The sequence below is a fragment of the Pleurodeles waltl genome, chromosome 3_1 (genome assembly GCF_031143425.1).
Source record: "Pleurodeles waltl isolate 20211129_DDA chromosome 3_1, aPleWal1.hap1.20221129, whole genome shotgun sequence".
Taxonomy (NCBI): Eukaryota; Metazoa; Chordata; class Amphibia; order Caudata; family Salamandridae; genus Pleurodeles; species Pleurodeles waltl.
The window spans coordinates 42,997,502-43,016,124 of record NC_090440.1 but is presented as its reverse complement, the minus strand read 5'-3'; the positions used below and the strand labels follow the sequence as shown (position 1 = coordinate 43,016,124).

Below are 18,623 nucleotides of genomic sequence, written 5' to 3'. Positions count from 1 at the left end.
TTCTAAGATTTCTGAAAGTTGGTCTCATCTCACTTGATGGTTCAAATGGTTATTCATACCTTTTTTTAATATAATCTTTCTGAACTAAAAAAAGCTCATTAATTGCATAAATGGAGATTGTGCAATCAAAATACATTAACAATCAGACATCAATTGGTTGTATGCAGTAATCAAAGCATTTTCTGTATTTTTATGATGCTTTGCTTGTATGTTAATGACCCGATTACCACAATATGGGTTGACTGTTTAATATTTTGATTTAATCTCTTAACTTTCTTAAATTCAGTAAGAAAACCTACAGTTCTGAAAATAGTCAAACTGGCCTCTGATTAACTCACAGTATTTGGCACGTGAGAAACTTTAATGAATCCTCATTCTTCATGTTTGCCATTTTTTCTTTATATTTTTCTAGATTGGATCAATCAGGTCTTCTTGCGAACAAATCATGCCCGGCTGAGAGCAGCCAAAGCGTACGTGACAGAGGAGCTGGAGGCTCTTGGTGTACCTTTTTTAAACTGCAATGCAGGTTTCTTTGTGTGGATTGATTTTCGTAAGGTGAGTGAGACCCTGAGCAGATACTCACCAGCATTTTACCCCTAGAGTGTAAATCTTGCCAGCACAGAGGTGCAAATCTACCAAGGAGGACCCTGAAAAGGAGATACATACCTCCAGTAGCATTGCATTACACCTATAATTACTGACTTCTGAGGGTTAGCAGTAAGTTGAAAAAGATGACAGAGTCTGACGTGATTGTGCATGATGGTTTATTACATGTATTGTACTTACAGTAATATGGCACACTTATGTTGTCATTATATGAATTTGACAAATGAGGAGGGTACAGAGAGAGAAGATAAAACATATAAGTGCCTAAGTACATGCCACTTGAATAAAAACTATTCCTCCCCTAGCAGCTGTTTGGCAAAAACATTTTTGGCCTGATTTAGACATTGGCAGATGGATGACTCTGTCACAGCGATGATGGATATCTCATCCGCCAAAATCTAAATCCCATAGGAAATAATGGGATTTCAATTTCAGCGACAGGATAGCCGTCATCATTTTGATAAAGTAACCCATCTGCCAATATCTAAATCAGGACCTTCATGTTTTTTGTAGTAATATTGGTAATGGGATGGGGTATACCATTTTTGTGAATGCATAGATCAGAGGAGGCAGAGTTCTGAGATGTAATAGCTCTACGTTTGAATGATGGAACTGAAATACAGGAGATATACTGAGGCCCACTTTGCCAAGAGCAAGTCAGTAACTTGGGCCTAGAGGAGCAACTCATTTCATTAATATTGTAACCACTGGCAAACAAATTCACAGAGAAAAGTTAAAATGGGTGTAAATACACTAAGCATTATAGACCTTTGCCATGGTTTGTGTATCTTTCAAACAACAAGCATGGCAATGATGGGCCATGTGACTTTGCCAGATTTCAAATTCTTTTTTCCAGGCTGATACTGGTGACATGTGAGGTACATTTGACTGAAGTTTGTGAAGCTCATTAGGCAACTTTGAAAGGTAATGAATTACTACTTTAGATTTGTATTTACATATGGCACACAGTAAGTATTGCTGCAGCCATTTAAAGATCACAGCCGAAGGCAACAGAACAAGTAAAGAACTCAAAGCAGAGTGACAAGTGATTGAGCAGCAGCATTGGGAAGAATGGCAGCAAGAGCAAATTAGCTTTCCCTAGTTCCATCCTCTAAGGTACTTACCAGCTGACACTGGTGCCTTGTGTACTGCAGGGAAGTTGCAAGCAACATGGACACTTCTATCAGAAGAAAATGAACGTTAAACCGTGGATTCATAGGTCCTGCACGAATAGCAATGAGCAAAGCGTAGGGAAATTTGTGGCAACACAGCTGGTGATTCAGGCAAACAGACTTGATGTAGTGAATATATGATAACCAACTGTCCTGGCATCAAGGATCAGGTAGACTGCTTGCCAGACATGTGGCATGAGCCTGTGACCAGTTTTGATCATGTATCATGGGCAAGGATACCCTCTGTCATCATTTGACCTTTGTCACTAGATATTCAGAGAGACATGATTACTGTCCCTTATTTCTATCCTGACCTTCCCCTTATCCCAGTGAACTAGTGGCACACCATTGTGGGAATGTAGGATGCTTTGATGCCATTTATGGTTATCAGTGCTCCTCCAATTTCTGACAGCCATTCATGCTCTCATTAAATATTCCATGTTGTCCAGCTGAGCTATGGAGTAGCAGTGCATAAGCGTACGCTTTTGGGACTTACTCTTATTTGGTATGGTAAGCTCTCAGCTAGCGAGTGACTGGCCACAGGCTCTGTCTTTGAAGCCTTTCCAATTCTTTAACCTCAGGTCAATTGACAGATCCTCTGTAGAGGTCCTCTAGTTGTCTCCCAAATGAAGCTTTAGTAACAAATAAATGATGATCTGAAAAAATGAATTAATGTTTTGACATGCTGCTAGGCATTCATGGGCAGACAAGTTGGCCTCGGTGAATTTAGATTTTTTTTTTTGTGAGTGCCACTTGACAGCAGGGATGTAGAGATGAAAAGCTTTTCCTGCACTGCAGATAAATGAAGTACAAACCAAAATGTATGTATGGAAGGACATCATGTGATGTGCAGTTATTGTTTAAATCCAGCTCTTGTTAATGATGACTGTTAAGTTAGCAAGAGGTTTTCCAAAAGGACAAAGAATTCAGGTGCCAAGAAAAAGAGAAAAGTTCTCTTACTAAGTAGGAGTTGAGGTGTATAATTATTTCTTAGGTTTAGATCTATCGCTTAGGATTTTTCTGTGTTTAGTAAAGGAGGAGGAAGCACCCCTCTGATAAAGCATTTATGACGGCTAAATTATGAAACTGGAGACTCTTCTGCTAAGATGTGCCATGACTATACTAAAGAGATGTTACCCCCATGACTGTCCTTTTCAGCAGGCGCCTCCTTTCTAATCATCATCTGTTCTTCATCCGGGAGATTTTGGGCCAGATGTAGCAACCATTTTGCATGGCGCAAACTGCGAAATTCGCAGTTTGCGCCATGCAAAACGGGCATCGCGATGCACATTCCCTTTTTGCGAGTCGGTACCGACTCACAAAATGGGAATGCGACTCGCAAATAGGAAGGGGTGTTCCCTTCCTATTTGCGATCCGCACCGCAATGCAAAATTGCTTTGTGACCTCGGTCGCAAAGCAATTCGCAGTTAGCACCCATGTCAAGTGGGTGCTAACTCATTCGCAAAAGGGAATGTCGCAAAAAAATGAAACCAAATGGTTTCATTTTTTCTTTTGTATTGCAACTTGTTTTCCTTTAAGGAAAACGGGCTGCAATACAAAAAAAAAACCTGCTTTATTAAAAAAGCAGTCACAGACATGGAGGTCTGCTGTCTCCAGCAGGCCACCATCCCTGTGAGTGCAGGGAATCGCAAGGGGGTCGCAAATTGCGACCCACCTCATTAATATTAATGAGGTGCGTCTTTGCGACCCCCTTGTGATTCGCAGATGGTGTCATGGACACCATTCTGCATATGATTTTGCGACTCAGAAATTGCGAGTCGCACCGACTCGCAATTTCCGAGTCGCAAAATCATATATACCTACATCTGGCCCTTGATCCCTAGCTATCTAGCTGTGTGTCAGTGATGAGCCCCCCTTCAAACGTAAATCTACTCATCACAAGGCTTTTGTAGACGAGTAGTCCCCATGCAATAGTGGACATTCTTTGACGAGCGTTGCATCAAGGGGGTTACTTAGCAGCCCCTCCTATATGAAAATGCTGTTATTGGACCTGCAATTCTCGAAAAAATTGCCTCGAAAGATATTATCGAAGATGAGCAGCAAGGAACAAATAGAACTTGGCTTGTGAGTATCAGTGACCAGGAACCTGTACCTTCACGTATAGTGTCCCCGTCTTAGATCACAAAAAGATCAGTGACCAGGAACCTATACCGTCATGCATAGTGTCCCCCTCTTAGATCACAAAGGAATCAGTGACCAGGAACCTGTACCGTCACGCATAGTGCCCCCTCTTAGATCACAAAGGAATCAGTGACCAGGAACCTGTACCGTCACGCATAGTGTCCCCCTCTTAGATCACAAAGGAATCAGTGACCAGGAACCTGGACCATCACGCATAGTGTCCCCCTCTTAGTTCACAAAAGAATCAGTGACCAGGAACCTATACCGTCACGCATAGTGTCCCCCTCTTAGATCACAAAAAAATCAGTGACCAGGAACCTATACCTTCACACATAGTGTGCTCCTCTTAGATCACAAATGCAGATTGTTAAGAAAATGGAGTGACTCTCTGCTTCCTAACATACAACATCCAGCCTACCCTCTCTTCTGACTGCAACAGCACCACTCTTCCCACCCAGAGAAACATCAATGTGTGGGAGAATCCTTCTCCTTCCCTAGATCACCTGCTCCACCCCACCTCCATGAGTGCAAGTAGCAGTATCCTTTCAAGTAACAAAAATATGAGGCTCCAAACAGGAGCAGCAGTTCAGAATCCTTCATCATAGTTTTCTGACAGGAAAGCAGAGGGATGAGGGCAACAAAAACGTTAGAGACCGTGTTTGTGTAGACTGCCCTGTACTCAAGAGCTCTGTTATCAGATGAAAGTTTCTGGCACATGAAGAAAGTAGCAAAAACGTTTTTATATGTTGGAGAAGGAAGGACAGTAGATGCACTTGGCCGCAATCTCACAGAGGAATCTAAGAAAATAAAATCCTTTGGAGGGCTAATTCTAGAAGACATTTGAGAAGCTGAATTTGGCTTTTAGAAGATAGCTTAATCTAGCAACCACATGTGAAGAAAACAGGCCAGGATATAAAGAAATCTTGCTCTTGAGAACAGGGATGATTCAAGCATGTGAATCTGTGAAAGATATCCAATTCTGGAGAACTATACTTACAGTTAAGTAACTTTGGGCCATGTGCACTATTTACTGGCTTCAAAATACTGCTTGCACGTTGTGAGCAATAGTTTTGCCACCAGTAACTATTTTTAAGAATCAAACTATGTACTGACAGGACGTTGTTTTAAATATCTGAATTGTAGTGGGTCAGAAGCTGACCTACTTCATGCATATAATGACGAAGGTTGCAGATTGCAGTTCACTATGATACGTTGCCAGCAAAGGGGATGGTATCGTGCAGGGGGCAGCAGACCACCATGTCTGTGATTGCTTTTAAATGAAGCAATCCTTTTTTAATGCAGCTCATTTTCCTTAAAGGAAACTGGCTGTGTTTAAATAAATAAAGTATTGAAAACGTTTGGCAGTGGTCCCGTGCACCATGGCCTACTCCTAAAAAATGTTTTTAACTACTCACAAAGGGGAAAGGGTCCCTTCTGGAGCTTTTACCATTTATGAATAGGTTAATTGTCTTTAACATGTTAATGTTTTGGTACCAGATTTGGTCACAAAACATTAATACATACTATAAAAAATTGTTTTTTGGAAGCACACCCTGAATACTGCCCCTTCCAAATACCAACTCGGTTTGGCTTCCAAAACCCATTTAGTTATTCAGAAACCTGTTTCTGAATCACTGAATGGGTGTAGAGCATTCCAAAAACACATTTACTAGTGAGTTTGTGCATCTGTCCTTATTTCTTCTGCCTATCTGATGATAGAGGCCGCCAAAGAGAGATCCTGTTTTAGTCAAAAATTGAGGAAAACTGGATGCCTGACTCAGTCTTTTATGCCAGATAGAAGGGTGAAATGTGGATGAATGTGTTTTAGGTCTGGTCTTTGCGTCAGCTTTAGTTGGTTTTCCATTGGATTGTTTTTTAAACAAATGTTCTATAATATACAAAAATAGAGGGGCCTTCGGTCAGTGGCTTCATCCATAGGTCTGTTAAATTGTCTTTACCCATTGGCTCCTTCACTTTGAGTGACAGCACAAAGTCTGTGCAAATTGCTTATATCTGCCTAAAAACAATTCCTTTCTCATCAGCCTCGTCAATAACGAACAAAAACAGTTCAATGTATTCTTTTTTATATTCTTTATTTTTATTTTTACTTTGAATAGCGCTTATTTATTTTGCGAGTACTTCGAGTGTCAATACATTTATTTTTCCTTCTCCTTTTCATATTTGCAGTTATAAAGTGTATAAGTGACATGATAACATTGTAGTTGCATGTGATCTGAGTCCTTGCTTAGGCTGTGATTTATTCTTGTCTCCTTTAGAACCAACAATAATATTAATAAAAATCATGGTAAAGCTGAAAGACTTGATATTAAAAAAAAAAACTAAGAAAACAGCCATATACGTGAATATTTTTTGAGTTCATGTTTTTTTTTTTTCTTCAATCACATGGCAAGCACATTTGGGTGATTGCTCTGTTGATTAATGCATTCACTGCAGGTGTGAGTGTGTGACTTTGTATCCACACAGCCTTTCTTCCTCTTGAGGCTGATGAATTCAACTGTGATGGGTAATGATAAATATCTGTTATTCAGCACCAACATACCCAGGGGTGAATGATTGTTTCGCAAACTCACATGTTATATACATGTCAACTTAAGGAGGGATATATGGCGGTAACCCAAGGGTGAATGATTGCTTCGCAAACTCACATGTTATATACATGTCAAGTTAAGGAGGGATATATGGCGGTAACCCAGGGGTGAATGATTGCTTCGCAAACTCACATGTTATATACATGTCAAGTTAAGGAGGGATATATGGCGGTAACCCAAGGGTGAATGATTGCTTCGCAAACTCACATGTTATATACATGTCAAGTTAAGGAGGGATATATGGCGGTAACCCAAGGGTGAATGATTGCTTCGCAAACTCACATGTTATATACATGTCAACTTAAGGAGGGATATATGGCGGTAACCCAAGGGTGAATGATTGCTTCACCAACTCACATGTTATATACATGTCAACTTAAGGAGGGATATATGGCGGTAACTCAAGGGTGAATGATTGCTTCACCAACTCACATGTTATATACATGTCAACTTAAGGAGGGATATATGGCGGTAACCCAGGGGTGAATGATTGTTTCACAAACTCACATGTTATATACATGTCAACTTAAGGAGGGATATATGGCGGTAACCCAGGGGTGAATGATTGCTTCACCAACTCACATGTTATATACATGTCAACTTAAGGAGGGATATATGGCGGTAACCCAAGTGTGAATGATTGCTTCACAAACTCACATGTTATATACATGTCAACTTAAGGAGGGATATATGGCGGTAACCCAAGGGTGAATGATTGCTTCACAAACTCACATGTTATATACATGTCAACTTAAGGAGGGATATATGGCGGTAACTCAAGCAGTAAAAACCTTTTTCTCCGTGGCTGAAGCATGTTTTCGTCACATGGGCTGCAGGGCAGTCGAAGACAATTTAAATCTGAAACTTGGGTGATTAAAGCTACATTCACTTAAAAGGCAAGGTCATCATTTCAGAATTTTACTCCTTCAGGGTTAACACTCACAAATCTATAACAACAACTGATGTCCATTAAGTTACAAACTACTAATTGTTCTCTGCTTTCCCTTTGAAACGGAGAGGACCGAATTGGCAGTACAACATCTGAGACGGCAAGAGAGGTATCCGGCACCTGACGGTCTCACTCCTCAAACAAAATGATCACGAGGAGTACTGCTTGACACCTTTCACACTTTAGTATGGGAAGAATGATTGGCTTCATTGACAGCTGGAAGCAGATCATCTCCACGTGCATGGCCAACTTTCTAAAGAGCATTCACACGGAGAGTTTGTGGGGGGGGAACACACCTTTGCCTAATAAACATTTGAGTATACCACAGAAAACAGTACAGCAACATCTTCAATAATGGGCAGTGAAAACAGTTTTCTTAAAGGAATGCAACAGAGGGGTGCATGCCTTCTAAATTCTGTTCCCAAAGAAGTCCTAAAGGTGACAATCTGTCTTCATCTTATGAAAATTAATCCAATACATAAAGCAGCAGTGTTGTTGCGTAGGTACACTAAAGAACTGGATTTCACCTGTGAAACAAGGTGATGCTTTTCTGTTGCATCTGGAGGAAAAAGCCTACTTTGGTATCCCCTTTTTACCAAAAGCACAATAAGTCTGAAATGAGTCCTTGTAATTCAAGGCACTGCCAATAGTTTTTACCAGACGCCAGGTGCTAGTCAAGGCCTACCTACGACAAGAGGAGCAATACGTGTACCCTGTTTGTATAAGTGACTACTAGCAGGAGGGTTAGTACTTGTGGCAGGGTTGGAGTCCCAGACAGAGCGGAGCCTCTCAGTGAGCTAGTCATGGCTCTATCTAAACATCTACAGTTCGTGGAGATGCATCTGGGTGTCTAACTGAGACTTGTGAAAACCAGAAGAAGATATTTTTCAACCTCTTCACTGTAACCAGAAGATATTTTCCACCCTCTTCACTGTAGTGGTGTCTGTGCACTGCTATACTAGTTGCATTTTCAGATGTTTGTGCTGGCCTTGTGCAACCATGTCTTGGCCATGACAAGCATGGATTAATGTCATAAGGTTATACAGGGGATGTTTTTTGTGAGCTATATATATTCACTGAAAAAAACAAAGGGTAAAATGATGTTATAGTTTGGTGAAAGTATCAGTTTAGACATAACATTATAAACTAGGAAAAAACACTGAAATTCACCAGTTATAGTTAACTGAAGTGATGTTATCACTGATGCCATAGAACATGTCAGCCGTAATGTAATATAAGCAGTGCATGACAAGGGTGCAAGTTACAGTTTCTTTAGTTAGCTATAACTGGTGAATTTCAGTGTTTTCAGTTTGAAATGTTTGAAATGTTGTGCATAGACTGTCATTTTTTTCTAAATGAAATGGCGCTTTAACCTTTGTTTTTGCAGTGAATTTCTATTTATTTTTTTAAATCATAAAGTATGATTCCATTACAGTATGTAACTCTTCCAACCCTTTTGTTGTGCACAGTGTTGAGTTATAAGAGAAAAAAAAATTTGGCAACACTAAGCAACAGTATCAATGCACATTTCCTAATTTACCCAAGTATAAATGCTGTTAGGTAGTGCTCATACACTAATGCACATCGTTGCCCTGATGTGCTTTCCGGTTTTTCAAAGCAAAGACCGTAACAATAGAACCAAACAAAATGTACTAGCGGAGCACAACAATTTTTTTCTTTCTTTCTTTCTTTTTTCTAAAGTATTGATAATCAAAAAGTCAAATATGACTATATAATTAGTAAATTGTGATAGACTGTCCACAATCCATATACATTCGTATATTATTAACCTCAAGCAATGTAGGTTCTCATAATTTTATATAATGTAAATATTTATTAAAAAAATTGGTGACAATAATAAATAACATACAACACTAAACCCCTACAGTAGACAACCAATCCACATAAAATACATAATGTAAATAGATACAATAAAAGTCCATAATCTAACACAAAAATAAACTATGAGTCAAAGGACTGGATGATATTTTGTCAAATCCACATGTAACGTCAGCCGACACTTGTTTCGTCCACACATTGGACTTCTTCAAGGCTTAATCTCTCCATTTACCACTTGTATCTCCAAATGATATTCAAATCTCTTTATATTGTCCGCACTAAGCTTGTTCATTGTAAAAAAAAAAAACGAAACTGATTTTCAGTTTTTTTGATAATATAATTTTAGTTCATCAGCTTATAGTTGGCCCTGTATCCTCGTAACATCCGCATACTAATAATCCGCATCCTGTGTTGCTTCGTTGCAATACCGTTGAGTTAGGCAGGGCCTTATTCTCTGCCCCCTCTGGTCAGTCACCACGCATGGGCTAAGGCCGTGTGCGGCATGGGAATGGCCACAGGACACAGCCTGCTGCCAGGTCCTGCACCAAACTGCTCTCAGGCAGCCAACCCTCCGCCATGCTGTTTTGCTTTCACTAATGACCGAGCTGAAAACAATCTCTGGAATGCAAGTCTTAATTTAAAGAAGACATTTATTATTACTTCACCACGAGGTTCCTGAGAGAGGAGATTAGTAGGTTGGAGGCATAGGTTTAAAAATAGTCACAGCAATGAAAGGAAAATATATCAAAGCGATTCTCAATTGCAATGTACACAGCAAATATATGTGATTATATTATAGCATAACTTCAAAGCAAAGAATAAAAGTCAAAATTCATCACCATAGGGCCTATCACTGCTCGTCATCTTTCTCATGCCTGCAAGTTGATGACTCCTGTTCAACTTCGAGAAAGAGATTTTCCACCCATACGGGACAGGTCAGGCAGCTGACCTCCGCTCCTGACTGAAGTCTCAGAAAATTCCCCTCGCTGCTGCCCGGGGACACCTTTTATAGATTAAAAGGCCCTTCCCTCTAATAGTCAAAACATGCTGGCTACTGTAGGTCAGAGTTGGAAGAAACAAGCGTCGAAAGTTGGCTAGGCTTTCAAGGCTGTCTCTCCCAAGGCTGCACTAGAGAAAAACACAAAATATGCGCTTCCTCATCATGATTAGTGTTCGGTGAGAGATTCTACGAAAAACACAGCTTGGTTTACCATGTGGAAAAACACAGCTCATCTGCAGTGTCTCAAACTGCAATGTCTAATGCCACGATAAAGCCAATAGGCAGCTAAACTGAATACAGAATGTAATGTCTAATGCCACGTTAAAGCCAATGGCAGCTTAACCGAATACAAAATGTCTAATGCCACGTTAAAGCCAATAGGCAGCTAAACTGAATACAGAATGTAATGTCTAATGCCACGTTAAAGCCAATGGGCAGCTAAACCTAATACAAAATGTAATGTGCTACTGGTGAATATTGAACAACTAATATGCACAGTGGTGAAACACAAAGTCAGTGGTCAAACATACTCAATGTCATTACACATGCACGGGCTTCCACTGTGCTTGGCGTGTAGTTGGTCTCATTGCCTAGCCTGCTCCAAGGGACATTCACCGCTCTTTAAAAAGAAAATTGATCCCGGCAGAACTCTTGCAGGAGTAAGGGGGTCAGTATAGCTCCTGCAAGAGTCCTGCAGGATCGTGCAACCCAAAAAATATATTTTTTTTTTTTTTAGATTTGCATCCAGTGACCCTCACCTGGGAATCCCCCTTTAAGGTCCAGGTGTCGGGGTTGACCTACCCTACCCCATTATACCTTTTTTCTTTTTGAAAACACAGGGACTGAGTCCACAGTCTTGTAATGGCAGCCGCAGCATTTCTCTTCATTTTGCGGCCAGTCATTCAGAGTGCGAGGTCCCAAGGGACTTGCAGTAGTGAGGCGACCAGCAGGGGGAAAAAAAGACCCCCTCTGCCAATCAGATCGCTCTATCATTTGAAGTTATGTGCCTATGGTAGTCCTGTATACACAACCATCCAGACATCTATAAATTTTGAACCTTAGTTTTATGTTTCTCAAAAACTACTGAACGGATTTAGACCAAATCACAAAAGGCATGCATTCTGGGTAAAATTCGAGCTTTCTATCAAATTTGGTCATGAGCTTTAGGGACCGCTCCGTCAAAGCCTTGAGGTGCATAGCCCGGCACTCGGAGCACGACTTTGGGTCGTAGTCACGCTCGAGACACCACAAACAGACAGGATGCGGATCCTTGAACCCAGTCTTCGGGGACATCCTTAAATGCACCAAAAGACACCAGAAAATTCAACAAAAATGTCGAGGTTGGTCAAAAAGTGACCAGGTTAGCTCTTCTCCAGATCAGCGCGTGGCGCGGAAGGAAAAGAACTGACGTCATCGCGCCGAGTCGGCGCCTATATTCGACCCCGACGGCGACATCATGGCGACCACAACACTAGCGATGGACGTGGAATCCACCGACACCACTTGACGCGAGCAAGGGTACTGCTTGAAAAAAAAATCTCTGGATCGAGCCTGACGCCTGGGGAAATTCTAAGGCAAGGAACCTGCAACTAGAATATGTCTCTACCAGATAAATCGTTACCAAAGGTAAGTAACTTGTTTATTTGGTCCGGCCATTTTGGCTATAGCGCTGTTCAAATATCCCTATGTGAATTACATAGGGAAATGTGTTTTGGAAACACTCCCCGCCCTCTTTTTTATTTTTCCTCTGCCCTCGCTTGACGGATCACCCTGAAACTTTCCAGAAAGGAGCTGAAGTTGAAGCTAATGCTGTATCAATGGCATTGGTGATGGATGTTCTCACCCCTGACATCTGCTAGGCTGTGACATGAGTTCCCAACTGTTTTTAGCCATAATGTAATTTGGCTGTTATATCTTTATTATTCTGTCCCCTTTTACAGTGCACCAGTTGACAATGCACTGACTTGCTTTACTTAGGATTAGGCACATTTATTCCAAACATTGTAGGTAACAGGTACAAAAGAATTCACCTACGCTGACTCCCAGAAAGTGGAAAGTCCAGTTGAGTGACATATATTCTTGTTTACATTTGTTTTAGTTGTTTATCTCCTGCCTGCTCTCCCTGCCTTTTTGTAAACAGTAGTTGTGAATGGAATATCCCATCTGTCACTAACCATCATTTATTGATATTTGCCTTTCTTTTGTTGTTGCCCTGACAGTACCTACGAACTGGCACATTTGAAGAAGAAGTGATGTTGTGGAGACGTTTCCTTGATAACAAAGTCCTTCTCTCCTGTGGAAAGGCATTTGAGTGCTGCGAACCGGGCTGGTTCCGGATCATATTCGCTGACAAGACGCACCGTTTACAATTAGGTGGGTTTCTTGGCCTGTTTCCATAGTCTTCTGCTGTAGACTGTTTTTCTGCTCCTGCTGAGACTTGTTGAATTTTCCCTGACCACATAAGGCTGGAGCTCATGGTCATAACTTCTAGACTATTTCCTGTCCTATTCCAGTACCCTTGCTTTATCACCATGAGGAAACATGCTTGTGATCTGTAGACCACTGGATTGCCAGGTCTGAGTAGATTTAAAAATAAATTGAGTTTTTGATTGTTGGTGGAAGCATAGATTTTCTTCAGTGTGATATTTCTTGGATAATTCACTTTAGATTTGCTCACCTCCTTAGAAACTTTGATATATCTCACCCCTGTTCTGAATCACAGGCAAGTGACATGTTGCCCAATCTGGATTTGTGTTGCTTCATGATGATTGACACCTAAACTATGGCCACAGATGTCACTAGTAATCTGTCTTCATAAAGTTCTCTCTAAATCGATCAATGAAACCATCTTTGCCAATTGGGGTATCTTGGTTTTTTAATCAAATGTTGAATTTTCAAGCTAATTCTCCTTTTATTTCAGTGTAATACAAGACTTTGGTGTACAGCAGATAAAGGTTTCATCAGAATTGTATTTATGAAAATCATGTAAAATGCTATGTAAAACTTTCTAAGCTGCTGCCTCCACTCTGCTTTGCCATAGGAATGCAGAGGATCCGAAAAGTGTTGGAGGAGGTGGAACGCGAGATGGCGACAGACGAAAGGAGCCCCCTGGAGCAGGGAGAACCAGATGGAAAGGCGGACAGCACAGACGAAGTGATCTATGTCTCCAGCAACCAAGAGCCCTCCAGCTCCAACCTGGGTGACCTGATAGGTCTCTTGCAGCAGCAGATGCGATCCTCTGACTGGCTGCAAAAGAATACAGTGGAACAGTTCGCTCAGGAGAACCCAGAGGTCTTTGATGTGTTTGCCAAGTTAATGGGCAAGCACTAGTTTCTGGACTGATCATGCACACCAGCTCAATTCCTATTGCAGACGTGGCCATCCCAGCATGTTGCCCAGGTAAACAGGTCCACTGTAATGAAACTGTAGTCTGTGTGCACAAGAGAACAGCATCACACCAATGGAGAAAGTGGTAGGCACTAAAATGTCAGTTTGCCAACAATGTCCTCTAATCCTGAAGACTCTGAAACTTGTTACCTCCTGCAGTTGCACTTTCTGAAGCATCTGCCTTTCTCGTCCCAGCGCTGATTTACAGATAAGTTAAGGTAACAGTACCAGAGAGCTGGGTGATTCAAATTAATTTCCGTTTTATGCTACAGTCGTCATGTTGGACTCAAACTTTCTTTGCAGAGGAGCACGTCTGTCATATGTTTCACTTTCTTGTTTCATCTGGCAAAAAGGGAGGGGCAGTATTATTTGCCAGATAGGGGCCAAATCTTCCGCAACAACTGCTGCTTTAGTCCTGCAAACTCACTTGGACCGGACCAGACTAGCAGGAGGTGTGCAGAATAGCGGATATCCATCAAGTATTAGTATCACATATCACTTGACTGTTCTCTTCCAGGAAGCTGATCCATGATTTATGATTGGTTGTTAGGAATAAACTCAACCATCAGCAAGAACATGTGTCTAGTATGTTCGAGAGGACGGTACCACCAGTATCAGGAATGCCTAGATCTTTCTGTAGATGTCAGCCCACAGAAGTGAGTGCCATCAGACGTGGACTTCCTGATGAACAGTTCAGAGGCCACTCCTTTGAAGTGTTGTAGTAAATTGAGGATCACCAAACTGTATTTTCCAGGGTTGGTGCCCCAGAAGATCACTGGCTTTAATCACAAAGCACTATGAAAATGAAATCCTGAGCAGAGCCGTGTGCTGATGAACAACCCCTGGTTTCATGGGGATTTAAACGTGGTTTTGGCCCATTTTTATAATAAAGCTGTTTTACTGTCAGAGGTTTGACATATTATGTGGTATTTATAAACGGAGTCTGGCAGAGGCATGGCCTTTTGATGGTACTTACTGTCTGTGTCCTTTTGCCTGCTGCAGTGTCTGATTGGATGCCCTGATGTCTTCATCCCAGTATCTTGGCCTATCTGCTCCGTATCCCATCCCCTCCTCCTTCCATGCGTGTTCCCTTATCCTGCTGTCTGTGCTATAGTATATCTCCACTAGTGTCCCGTTCTTCCTGTTTCCATGGCTATGTCCACCTCTCATTGCTCCAGAGTACACTTCTCCTTGGCTGATCCCCTTTGTCCTTGACCCTGGACTCACGGTTTCTCAATCTCTGCCTCGCTGACTGGGTATCTGTCCATTTCTCCTTTTCATACTGTCATTGTCTTCCTGTCCTTGAGTTGTGTCCCTACCCCCAGTGTGCATGCACTGGGTAGACCTGTGTCTCCTTGTTCATATGTTTAACTATTTCAGCACACAGGCCCTAGTGTTGCCCTTTGCTTAGCTCTGTGCCTCCTAGTCTCAGTGTTTGTGTGCAGGTCTCTCGCTCGCATTGTACCCATAATAGTTTGTGCCTCCCTGCTTCTGTGCGTGTCTTTCACGGGCCCATCATGTTCCTTACACAGATGCAACTCTAGTGTCTCCTTGTTCCTACAGCAATGGCATCCTGTATCAGATGAGTGTCTCCTTGTCCGTGTTGACTTGTGTTTGCCTGTATCCATATCCGATCAGACCCATCTTCCTGTCCCATTTTTCCTGTTCTCCTTATGTCTCTTATGGTTCCCTGGTCTTTTGGCAGTGGCACCAGGTTTACCTGCCCCACTGTCCTCATCTCCTTCTCAAGTGGTTGGGTTTATCTGCCTCTGTGTGTTCTGTCCCTGTGTATATCTGGCCCAGTATCTGTGGCTCCTTGTGGCATTGTGCGATTTTCCTTGTCTTCTATTCCACACTCCACATGCCCATGTCTCCCTGACTCCATGCTCCCACCTCCAAGTCCCATTGGCTGTCTCCCCCTGACTTCATTGTCTCCTTTCCCCGGTGTTCTTATCTGCCTGTCCCATTGTTCTGGTCTTTCAATTCCAGTGTTTAGGCCTACCCACAACGATGTTCCCTTTCCTTGGGTCTCTCTGTCCCTGTATCTGTCTCCCTGGTCCCATTGCCTTGTCTGCCTGTCCCTTTCTCCATGTCACCTGGCTTTCTCTCCACGACCCATTTGTATGTCTTTGTATCCATGACCAATGCCTCTGTCAACCTGGCGCGGTGCTGCATTTGTTTCTCACTGTCCCACAATCTATGTTTATATTTCCTCTCCAGGGCAAGTGTTTGTTCACCACTGTGGATTTTCATAATTTTTTATGAATGAAACTACTGGTCCACCGAAGATGACAACCTGTCTTTGCCCAGGATGTCCTTCATGAGGTTTAAACTTTCATCACAGAACCCAAGTGGGGGGATTAGGGAGGGCAGGTGAGAAAGGGAAAGGAATTGTGGTGCAGGTGTATTGTATCTTAGCAACCATGATGCTGACTCTACTGGACTCTGGACTGTAGACTCCATGAGAGGAAGCTGGTCAGACTGGACTGGGGAGAACATGTCAGCGGGGTTGTTGCTGCAGACTTAATAAACCATCTGCATCTCATTGTGGGTCCTGACTTCTTAAAAATGGTGACGAGGATGGGATCCAACCCTACCTGGAATCATTGTTAATGGAATAAACAACAACCCCTAATTCTCATCTAAGGCACACTGAGTCTGCACGTCTAGCGTTGATGAGACAATGGCATTTGTCCCAGCACCAGTGGTCTAAAATTCACAGAGCACGGAGGAATCTTATTGATCAGGTTGGATTATTGCCCATTTGAAGGTGCCAGTATGTAAATGCTATAGTCTGGCCCTAATGTAATGGATTGTAAGCTGTGTAACTCTCAAGGAAGCATTAAATTGCGAGCTGTGAGCTGTGCGCCTTTCGTTTTGTTCAAGCTGCTGTGTTGCAAGCAGTGCAAGATTTCCAGTAAGCATTACATTTGGTGCAGCAGCTGTTTTCAGAAGCATGGCTGTGACATACTAAGTAACTGTTGGTGGTGTTCAGGCAGAGACGCTGCTTGTGGCCATTCGAATACGCTGTCATCCGAAGGCAAAAATTGAGCCTCAACAGCATTACTTTGTGCGTAGACTTAATAGTGAGGACTGTTCTGCAACCATAACATTGCAGTTGGAACTATGTGAATAAAGTATGTCGCCAGTCGGGCAGAGGAATGGCCTTTCAAAAGTAAATAAAGCTGATTGTGAAGATCGGTGAAAGGACAGTGCGAGGAGTGTATAATTCAAAGCAGCATACTCGTGCAGCAAACAGAACCTATTCTCCATACCTTGAACTGCATGCATAGTGTGTGTACATTCAAAACAGCACACACGCGCAGGAAACAGAAGCCTATTCACATCTTGAGCTGTGCATGAGAGCTCTCTGTAAGGGTCTAGACCCACGGTGACTACGTGATGGTACCAGTGCGTCAAAAAAGCACTTACATAGCACGTTTGCACACAGCGTGATGTTCTGTGTCGAGAGCGCTTCGGATCATTGCTAAGCAGCGGGAGTCTCAGAGAAGCTGGCCCTGCATGGAACTTCTAGTGAAATCTGACCACGTTGCACAGTTCAAAATAAGAGGCAAATGGATATCCGAGACAATGGTGACTACTTTTGTTATTTTGGTCTATTGTTTTGATTCATCATCTAAACAATTGCAAATGTAATTGATGTGACATTTTAGCAGTGACGTTTTAGTGGTGGGGTGACTATTAAGTGGGAGTAAGTGTTTATTATAAGGGTAATGAGGCTGAAAGCAGTGACTATATTAATAGGCGAATAAGCAACATGGATGCCTCAATTATAGCCCCTCCTAAGTTCCTACAAACTCCAGGGTCACCTGGAAGATTGGTGCGACTCATTTGAAACTTATCTGGAAGCAGTGTTGGGGGGGGGGTAGCATTTCCTTCATCCCAAATATTATCCTTATTGAATCATTGAAAGGTACTTAAAACGTTACCCAAACCTACGAACTCTGCACTATGTAACCACGATGGTGAGGGGGAAGAGGCTTCTGAATTGGATGAAGTGACATCTGATGAGTATAAAGATGCCATGAAAGCTCTAGAAGATAACTACGTGTGGTATCAAAGTTGAGAAAGAGTCCAAGTCCACGCAGGTGATGATTATAAAACCATTTATTTCAGTAAAACTTCACAGGTAAAATTACAGGAACTCCAGCCTACAGTAAAACCTCCAGCTCCATCAACTGTCCAGCACGGAATGCTGTCCAGCTGAGGGAGAAACTAAATGCTGACGGAGGGACCAGAAGATACCAAATGAAAACTACATAAACAAATAACCTAAAACATAAAAAACTAACATACCATAATATACTACAAAAACAATACCTACAATGTTGATACAGATATAAACACAATACCACACCACCCCCCTCTCTTTATAAGTTAAATCACAACAATTCTATTCATATTCCAGATCCGCCCATCATCAAGTTTGACAGCCCCTCTAAACACTTTAACAACTTCATGTACAGGACTGAACTTGGATGTACTAGACCTGTAAATTCTAGGTAATTTAACTCTAACTTTGTCTCCAACACGTACAACGCTTTCTTTGACAGATTTACGAACATCTAGATTTCTTTCCTTTTAATACAGTGATATTCATCTTTATCTTTAGCATTTCTTTCAATAGATTCTTTATCCACAACACAAGAGAGATGTTTCCTGAGCCAGGGGGGATTGATCTTGGTATGTGGCACTCGTTTCCTAAACAATAATAACGGAGTCTGTCCAGTGCTGGAATGTGGAGTAAACCTGTACTCTTCAACTTTTCTTTCCACCCAACTCTCCCAAGCAACTCCATTTAATTTAGCTAATTGTATGGTTTCTTTCAAAGTTCTATTAAAACGTTCCACCATACCATTGGTTTCCGGATGATAAAGAGCCCATTTTTTGTGAACAAT

General features: G+C 41.9%; 1 protein-coding gene across 2 annotated transcripts in view; it reads left to right on the top strand.

Annotated features, from left to right (window-relative positions):
• Positions 1-14,610, top strand: part of ACCS (1-aminocyclopropane-1-carboxylate synthase homolog (inactive)) — an 81,024-nt gene extending 66,414 nt beyond the window's left edge. For both annotated transcript variants that reach the window (XM_069221800.1, XM_069221799.1), the window contains exons 13-15: positions 413-555; positions 12,537-12,690; positions 13,358-14,610. In XM_069221800.1, coding sequence (XP_069077901.1) covers positions 413-555; positions 12,537-12,690; positions 13,358-13,647 — 587 coding nt within the window. In that variant the 3' untranslated portion in view covers positions 13,648-14,610. The remainder of the gene's footprint in view (positions 1-412; positions 556-12,536; positions 12,691-13,357) is intronic.
• The last annotated feature ends 4,013 nt before the right edge of the window (positions 14,611-18,623 follow it).